At 39.2% G+C, this 9,568-nt stretch overlaps 1 protein-coding gene across 1 annotated transcript in view; it reads left to right on the forward strand.

The window, feature by feature from the left end:
* The first annotated feature begins 3,459 nt into the window (after window positions 1-3,459).
* The window catches only part of FASTKD1 (FAST kinase domains 1), a 15,392-nt gene continuing 9,283 nt past the window's right edge, over window positions 3,460-9,568 (forward strand). The window contains exons 1-5 of the mRNA XM_009874905.1: window positions 3,460-3,794; window positions 4,143-4,211; window positions 5,173-5,298; window positions 6,848-7,243; window positions 8,348-8,458. Coding sequence (XP_009873207.1) covers window positions 3,460-3,794; window positions 4,143-4,211; window positions 5,173-5,298; window positions 6,848-7,243; window positions 8,348-8,458 — 1,037 coding nt within the window. The remainder of the gene's footprint in view (window positions 3,795-4,142; window positions 4,212-5,172; window positions 5,299-6,847; window positions 7,244-8,347; window positions 8,459-9,568) is intronic.

The raw sequence follows: 9,568 nt of genomic DNA on the forward strand, positions 1-9,568 counted from the left end.
CTGCCCGTCCCCGTGGGGCTGCGGCCTTGTGCTCAGCGCGGCGCGGAGCTGGCTGGGGCACACGGGTGGAAAAGACTCTGTAAAGGCTGAGCAGCTCTCCTAACGCTTAGTGACATAGACCACCAGCTTTTTCTGACTGGGGTGTGGCAGGGATGCACATTTTCTCGTTCGTGGAAGCCTTCCTCTCTCACTGTAGTTTGTAATGCAGCCCTGAAAATGCTTGTTGTGTTTCAGCTGATGGGAGATGATCTTAAAGAATCTCTGGTCCTTTTAGCGTATTTTTTCCGTGGTAAGTAGAACACTGTATAAATAGGTCTTAAAGTAGATAAACTTTTCCTATTTTTGATCTCTGTGTTTCTCAGTTTCAAAACATCCAACTTTTCCTAATGTTTTCCTTTTTATAATATACTAGAATTAAATAAGTCTATGGTAAGTCACTTGCATCTGCTAAATACCTTCCAGAAAGAGAAACATTTGGAAACTTACTGCAGACTGTTTTAGATAGAGTGGTTCCCACTCATTAGGATGGGGGATGCAACGTCCGCTGCAGCAGGAGGAGAGGAAAGACTGTGTTCCCTGGACTTACAAGGAAATTATTTGAGCCTGAAATTTTTATATTCTCTTTAAATACCTACTTCATCCTGTCTTCTGGTGGCTTATCTTGCCAGACCTGCGGAGGCTCTGGACCTGGTCATACAAAAAGGCTTTTTTTTCTCTCTTTGAACTAGGTAGTTTATATAGTTCAGTAGTTCTGATAACTTAGTATTGTGGCTTCTGCTTAGAAGCTGTTGGTGGTGGAGCAGTCAATCATTTCTGCTTTTGATTGTTGTCACTGTATCTAATTTGCTCCATCTATGTGCATCTACATGCCAAAAGGGAACAGAAAAAGTATTTTTAATTACCTGCAAAATCTGTGCGGTAAAAAAGTTGTCAAGATGGTCTAATAAGCTTGGTTAATTTCGTATCTGAGATTTTGTGGAACATTATAAGATTGTGATTTAACAGTGGCTTGACCAACCTTTAATCTGTATTTTAGCTTATTTAATAGACACTATAAAATCTCATAAGAAGTCTCAGCTACTTCTAAAAGCATGGGGCTGCATACTGAGGGAGAAGCCAAAAATGCTTTTAATAGAGATTACATGGAATAAATAATATCAGACAACTTTACTTAGTAATAAAGTGAAATAAATTCTCTGTTGTCATGGCTTAGGGCTGGGCCAGCCACTAACGCGGACAGACACTTTCTAACCTCCTCTTCCCCCCCACCAGACGGGAAGGAAAAGGGAGTGAGGCAGAGAGACTTGTGGGTTAGAGAAGAAAAACTAGAACAGCTTTAATGAAACAATAATAGAAAATAATAGTGGAATGATAAAAGTACAGAACTATATACAACTATAGATAATAGCCTGATATCAAACCCGACTCCCTCCCCCGATATCAATCTCCACTGGTGCTGCAGAGCAGGAGGCACTGGGGAAGCCCCAGGCTCAGCAGCGGTGGGAGCTGGATACAGGGAGCTGGATTTGGGAACTCAGGATCCGGATCAAAAGCAGGAGATTGGACGGAGTCCTCCCTGGACACCGGCAATTGCTGAAAAGGGACGAAACTCTCGTGATCACTCAATTTATACTAAATATGACGTGTATGGGATGGAATACTCTCGTTGGTCACCTGTCCTGTCTATTACCCCCCCGGAGGTGCAACCTTTTACTTCCTTGTGACCCCTCTTACTACCCGGCACCCCCAGTGTGGCACACAAGAGCCAGCAGTGGCCTTGGTCACTAGAGGAATAAGTATCAGCAAGAGCCTGTCTGCATCCCAGTCCCAGGCAGTAACTGTAAACATCAGGTGTTGTCACGGGTAATAGCAGACACTGTCTGCAAAAACATGCTGCGAACTTCAGAAAGTGCAGCCTTTTAGAAGACACTGAACTGGAAGGTAAAAATCTCTAAATGGAACTGGGTTTTTAGCTAAACCCAGGATATGTGTAAAGACAACTACCATATTGAACAAACAGGAGCAATAGAAGCTATCTCTGAAAAGGGACTATAAAGCAAATTGTTATTGTAAAAGGTGCTTAATGCATAATATCTGGAAAATTCATACCTTTTATGCTTTCATTTTGCATAAAGAAATCATTTCACATCTGTCTCAGTGCCAGCAACAGTAATGTACAGTATGTTGTGTGACTTCTTATTCTCTGAACCTGATTGTGCAGACATGAGAAGAAATACAGCTATATCCAATTTTGTGGAATGATTTCAGAACCTTACATAGACTGCTCAAAAATGCATTTTTTTTCCTCTCTCATAGGCGTAGTGTGTGCTGCTGCCATTGCCTTGATTAACCTTACACTGATGGAATCATGCCTACAGTTGAAGAGCATTCAAGTTTACTCAAGGTTTAGTATGTTGATAATTTTTGTTGTTAATGATTGTATCTCCTAAAGCAGGATTCTGGACTTCTCCATGATCTCTGATTTAAGGGAATTTGATGGACCTTTTCTGGTCTACCACAACATTTACCACCAGTGGTTGTTTCCAAGCTGTGGAACACAAATTTTGTAGGTTGTAGAATACATAGTTGTTAGCATTGTGTACAAAATAGGGGACATACTAATAAAATAAATGATTACTTACCAAATTCCAATAGATAAGGCTGTAGCTTCTGCTATAATTTGGGGAATTAGATTGCTTATCTTTTGTGCAGTGGGTGATTTTACCTGATGAGTTGTAAGTGATCAGTGTCCTATGCTAGAAAGGTGGTCAGCCTTCCTGACTAGTATTTACAAGACAGACCACGAACTAAAGAGAGCAGAGTGGAAAGAAGACTCTAGGAGAGGCTGACAGACACTAAGTGGATATCACTATGGGATCGATGCGCGTGTAGAACCAGAGAAATCTGGTGATGCCAGGTCAGGAGGTCTTGCTGTCTCACTTCCTTTTACCACTAATAGTTGTATTTTCTGTCAGTTCCCATACTCTAATCTGAGATTATGCAGTGGCCTAGTGAGAGCAAGCCTCATGCGGCGCCGGCATGTTAAAAAGCTCAGCTTTGCCTTCTTAGTAGTAGCATGATAAAACATGATAGGCAGGTTTCTAAATTTGAAAACTTACCAAGTGAACTAGCTTTTATTAGCGCTTGTGAGCATGTCAGTGTTCATTGTGGGGAGCTTCTCTGAGAATAGGGTCTACATTCTTCTGAAGCTTTCTTTACATTAAAAGGTAGAGACGTTGATTTTTAGCTAGTCGTTATGACTGTGCTTAACTGCTTTAATTCTGTCTCATTACAGTTACCTCAGAATTGAATTCTTAATACAGTGACCCTACAGGATGAAAGAAAAGTGATCTTTTTTTCAAATACTTGAGTTTGGGTTTTTTAACAACATGGTTGACTGTGTAAAGTGGAAGAAGAATCTTTCTGGATACTTGAAAAATAGCTGCTGGGCATAGCAAAATGCTGTGTTTGAGGCGGATTTGCTTGTTTACACTGAGACTTTACCAAGTTCGGACTCTGAGTAGTGATCTGCTTTTGAGCCAGATAAATAGCTGCACCCATGAAGACGAAGTGTTCAGCCTTGTTGGAAGGAACAAGGCCAGGCTTTCCGAAAAACACGTAGTAAATGCATTGAACATGCTGTGGCAATTGCAGAAGAAGAGGCCACTTCTCTTAAGGACTAGCAACTATGTAAGAAGTCACTCCCAGTTTCTTACCCTTTGCATTTTAGCAGAAAACAAGGTGGAACACATGGAAGATGAGGCTGTAGTGGACACCCTATATAGTATTCTGAGGTAAGCAGCATTATGTTGAATTCCGCATCTATACATTTTGTATTTGGTAGTAAAAAGCCATCCTATAAGGAGAGCGGGAGACTGCCCTGTCCCAGCTGCCGTGCTCTGTGTGACACAGACAGCATCCTGTGCCTGAGTTTCTGAGATGCAGGAAGAACTGGTCTGTTTTGCGCTCCCAGTACGTGGAGTTGTGATAATTAATGCACAAATGTTTGTAATCTGTTTGAATGGAGTAAGCAGATATGAGATAGAAAAATAAAACCTTGTGATAAATAATGAAAGGACATATGTTTTATTTCTTTGTAACTTTTGACCCAAACTTCAGACCATTATGTCTTTCTTTTCAAGGCTCGATGTTGAAGACCACGATTCTCTAGCAGAAGTCCTTGTTACAGAAGCATGGAAAAGATTAGAAAGGCAAGTACTGCACTACTGTGCTTTGAGAAAGCTGTAAGTTACAAGAGTGATTTGCTTCACGTGAGACTGCACAGTATTTACGAGGTGTTTTTAAACAGTATGTATTTTAAATGCCAGCTGTATATTTGAACATTTTGGAAATTGTTTTGATGTGTAAGGAGACTTTGAGCATTGATGGACTTTGGTACACAAACACTTAAAGAGATCCAGATGCTGCAACATCGTGGACCAATACTAAAGATTTTTAAATACATTGTCTATGTAGATTTGTGTGTTTGAAGTAAACTGCAGGTTTTGGTATGTACAGTTTTGTCTTTGTGCTTGCTGTTGAGCTCTTAAATGATGGTTAGAATGCTGTTCGTCTCAATTCTAGCAAAAATCTTTTGTATTAAAACTACTAATTTTCTTGTTGTGTGGTTTTCTGTTGATGGTTTTTGTTTGGTTGGTTTTATTTTTTTGGGGGATGTTGTAATTTTCGTTCTTTAATCTCAGGTTAATGGCAGCAGCTAGTGTCAGTCTTGGCACTAGCATCACAGGATTGCCTCTCACAACCTAACACCTGAGGCATCTTGACAAATAAATAAATTCAGTGTAGCTTGAATACAAAATGACATTCAGGTAATAAATTGCTCACATTCATTTTAGCTATTTCATATAACTGCTTGAGAATGTAATCTTTAGAGATTTCTTATGCTGGTCTGGTTAAATGAAGAACTGATTTTTGTAGAGCTCCATTTGTACAACATGCTGCTTTAATATATGAAATACCTGGGTGTTTTGGCTAAGTCCAGGTTATCTCTCTTTACCAGATAGAGAATGCCTAGATATTTTGTTTCCTTGTTATGTAATTTGAGTATAACCTTGTATTTTTTATAACCATTTTGAGTAGACTTTTGACTTTAGTTGCTCACTAGAAATAAAAGGTAAGTATTCTGTCTGTCCTTCCTTGATGTCTTGACAGGCTTAGTTTGCCAGCTCTGTCTAAATTCGCACTGTGTTTATACAAGCAACGCAGACATTTCAGTCCCATAATTGGCAAAATAGCTCATATTGTGGACACGAAACTGGATTCTATACAAGACATAAGGTAAGTGTCAGAATGAAACTTGAGTAGCAGGAGAAGCGGTACGTCACGGTTACTGGGTGCGGTGGGCTGAGAGGCACGGACTAAGCTCTTGAGAGAAGCTAAGACAGTTTATTAGTGAGAAGCACTATGTATGGGTTACAAGCAGGAGACCAGACTATGCAGCCAGGGTTGTTATTCACTCATGTGCTTCTTCAGTCACTCTCTTACCACACAGGGAGAACAGACATTCCTAGGTCTGTTTTGAACATACTCTCCCATTCACTCCCATGCACATCTTGAGTGCAAGAAGCTTCTTATCTGTCCATTCTCACAAGCAAACTCCCAACGTGAGCTATACTCGGCTGGTCACAGTCTCTTTTCATTATTATCAAGCAAGAGTTATGTACTTGTTTAGAAAAGAGCTCAAGGATGAAAGTCTTAATTTTGCAATGCAATGCTGCCGGCACAGCTAGCTGTAAAGTGTAGGGTGTCCGCAACTGGGCTGTCTTTGCTGAACACTTTCCCTTTTTCTCAGCTGGAGGTTGCTGTTCTTCAGTTTGTGAAAGAGATGATTTGTACTCGTGCATTGGTTTTCATGGACAGGTCTTCTTAGGAACTGCATTTTCCCAACAATTTTGCAAAGAATTTCTTCATGACCAATTTAAACAATTAAAACTAATGCTCTGTGTCGGGTGGAAAAACACGAGATCTTGCTTTATATTGACTGTAAATTTTACACGGACTTCTTTGAGCATTTAGTTGCTGTTGGCTCACCAGATCTTTTTCCTCCTTTACATTGACAATTTGTCTGCTGTTACATGGATCGGTTTACTATTGTAACTCTTAAAGCGATGTTATTTTTATTTACCTTCAGAGCAAATTTTTTTTTTGTTTTGGTCAAGTTGAATTAATGTTTTCTTACTGGCATGTCTAGTGCATTGCCCTAATATTAAAATTACTTAAAACCAGACCGTTGTCAAAGAAGTCCAGTCTTCTTTTTCTTGCCTCTGTTTCCCCTGGACAAAGGCTTCCCTTCCTTTTTTCTGCTTTACACAGCACCAGCAGTCATAATACTTATTTTGGCAGATGTGAGAAGCCTGCTTATGAAATTTACTGAATGGGACTGCATTTCTTTACAGAAATGTCTCTCCTTGTGGTTGTTTTATTCCCTTAGGAAGGGATTCTTCAGGAGTGAAAATGACTCTTCTTCCTGTTCTGTCACTTTAGCATTGTTTGGGTTTCTTTAGGTTCTGTGAAATACTACAGATTTTTTTGCAAATTTGAATCAGGCAAATCAGGGTCTTGCCTTAGGCAAATGCTTTCATTACATACAGCTTTGTAAAGGATGGTTGAAAAATCCCAATCATTTCAGAAATTCACTGAAGTTCACTGAAAGAAAGTAGGAGAAATGTTTTTTGCTTATCTGTTTTTTCTGTGTTAGATTTAAAATTCTTTTTTACACGGAATCCAGCAACACTCTAGCATGCCTTTCTATACACAGTTTAAGAAATCTAAAATTTTTTACTTATTGTATTCCGTGTGTAAGTGTAAAATCTTTTGAATTTTTCAGGATCTTGTCAGTTTTCATGATCAGCATATCTGATGTTATCTCACAGAGTTTTCGAGATCGATTACTACACAAGGCTGGACAGCTTTTGGAAGAAAAGGAAGCCCATTTCAACTATGCCAGAAGAGTACTACAGTTTCTTCCAAATGTTAAACTGAGATACCATCCATTGCTAGAAAAATGCAACAAAATTTTCCTTAAAAGTGCCACCTGTCTTGATGTACATAATATTAATCTTATTTTTGGAGTGCACAAGCAGCTGGGGTTTGACAGTGCTGAATTTCGTTTGATTGCTAAACAGATACTGGCTGAAACTGTAGATGATTGTTATGATCCTGAAACCTTTGCAAAGTTATTTTTTACTCTTGGGCCTATGGCAGAATTCAAGGTTAGAGAAAGGTAAGTGTATTAACAATTTTGTTTTAATTTATAAGTAGTCTTGCACAGAAGTTAAAAGTGTATCTTTTTTGGAGGAATTCCTGAAACTATCTGTGAGCAGAGCATTAGGTTTCATGGTTGTAACTTCGTAGCAATGTGTTATTTCATTATGGAAACACTGTCAGAGCAGTTTGTCTTAGAACAGTTGCATAGAAAGCTGGATACAGTAGTCCAGAGGTATGTGAATGCTGTTATGCAAAGCCATCTTATAGCCTTCCTTTCACAGTGGAAGGCAGCAAAAATCTTCCTTGATACATCTGCAGTGGTATGTGTTGCTTTTTCCTTTTTAAGACTGGCAGTAGCTGAAACAGCTGCAGTCTTGGCCTACCTGAGTTTACTGTGCATCCTATTCTATGTGAAAGTTCATCAGCAGGGAACACTTAATTTATTTAGCAGTTAGCTCATAGTGTTGTGTGGCAGATTTTTCTCTGCCTATTTTTCTCGTGCTACAGAATCTTATTTGAGGGTGTTATTAGTCATGGGTTTCTCCAAGTCTGCAGTTTTAGACAGAATTTGCTGTGTTCATTAAAATTAGTCATGTTTTCAGACTTGTCTTCGTGAACATTTGCCTCTGTTCAGAGATTGGATATACTGCAAGCCTGTGTTGGTTTTCCGACAGCTGGCTTATTTCCAAAATGTTTTCTAGATTTTAAAAAAATGTATTTTTGGAAAATCAATGTGAGTAAGAAAAAGTCATTGCCTTTATGCCCCAGAACCAGTTCAACTCATGTTTGATTCTGTTATCTCTAGCTTACTGGTTGATCCTGAATTTTGTAGTGCCTTAGAATACCCTCCCTGCTTCCTGTCTGCTTTCAGAATTGTTGGACTTGCTGATTTCTAGCCTCAGAACCGGATGTACTGATCTAACACACTTGTATCTCTTTACATGTGCTATACAGATAGCAACTGGTTAGAAAAAGGGTCCACAGAACAAAGATCTCTAATTTGGGGGAATTTGATTTCCTGGGTTTCCTGAAGTAGCCTTTTGGTTCTTTCCCTTGTAGACAAACAAAAAGGCTACAATCTTTCCTGCAGATTTTCACTTGTTTTTCTTTTTGTCTTTAGGTTGCTGGTAACTGCTGTGAGCATGGCAGAAGAATTTAGCAGTCACCAAGTACTGATGATCCTGAAGACGATGCAGAAAATGAAATGCAGAAAACCTGATCTACTCAAAAAGTAATTTTTTTTTTATACCACTAGAAAGTTGTATTCTCTAGGAAAACTATTTCCATTTAGTATGGAAAACTACATAACTTCCAATAAATTGAGATAGATAGATATGTTATCTTTTAAGAACAGATTTTTTTTGCCCCTCGCCCCTTGATCGCTGCAATATAATGATACTGAGCAGGAAAATTTTGATTGGTACTTTGTAGGAAGGGCAGACATTATAATTACCTATTACCAATTTTAAAATATCACAGCTTTACCCAGAAGTAATTGAGGCAGTTTTTTGGAATTTCATAGAAGGGCATTTTGATGCTGCCGGGTTAATGCAGTGTAATTTTTGGCTTATTTGTAAATACGTGATCCTATTTGAGTAAAGTTAGCCTCTAACAGTTACTGTAAACTGAAGAGATGAATGAGAATGTAGTAAGTTGCAGAGAATGTGTCCTGTCTAGGAGATCCTGTTACTGATGTGAATTTTTTCTTCAGAAGTCATTGTGCCTTGCTTTGAACCATAAGTCTTGTAGTCTTTGAGGACCTGGGCTAGATTTTCTGCAGTTGTGAACTCAGTGTTGTTTATAGGGAGAGGTAATATCTTTCACACCGTGAAGGGAAAAGCAGTTGAGGTTTTCAACACAGATGTAACATCGGATACATCACCGTATGTGGCAGAGTTAGAGTGAGAGGAAATGGGCTAAAGTTGTGGCAGAGGAGGTTTAGCTTGGATATTAGGAAAAATTCACTTACTGAAAGAGTGGTGAGGCACTGGAACAGGCTGCCCAGGGAAGTGGTGGAGTTGCCATGCCTGGAGGTGTTCAAGTAGTTCAAATAACGTGTAGACACGGCACTTTGGGATGTGGTTTAGTGGTCATAGTAGTGCTGGGTTAATGGTTGGACTTGATGATCTTAAGGACCTTTCCAACCTTAATAATTCTGTGATGAAATGCAGGGTGGGAACAATAACTGAAGCAAATGTAGTTGTATGAATCAAAAAGGTCCTTGGAAGAAAAAGGACAAGTAGTACTGTGGAGCAGAGGGGTGTTAAAGGGAAGACCAGGTGAATTCATGCTGTTCCTCATTGAATCTCACTGTCTAAAGAAGGCCTTAAGGTATTACCTT

This window comes from Apaloderma vittatum, unplaced genomic scaffold, assembly GCF_000703405.1.
Source record: "Apaloderma vittatum isolate BGI_N311 unplaced genomic scaffold, ASM70340v1 scaffold19800, whole genome shotgun sequence".
Taxonomy (NCBI): domain Eukaryota; kingdom Metazoa; phylum Chordata; class Aves; order Trogoniformes; family Trogonidae; genus Apaloderma; species Apaloderma vittatum.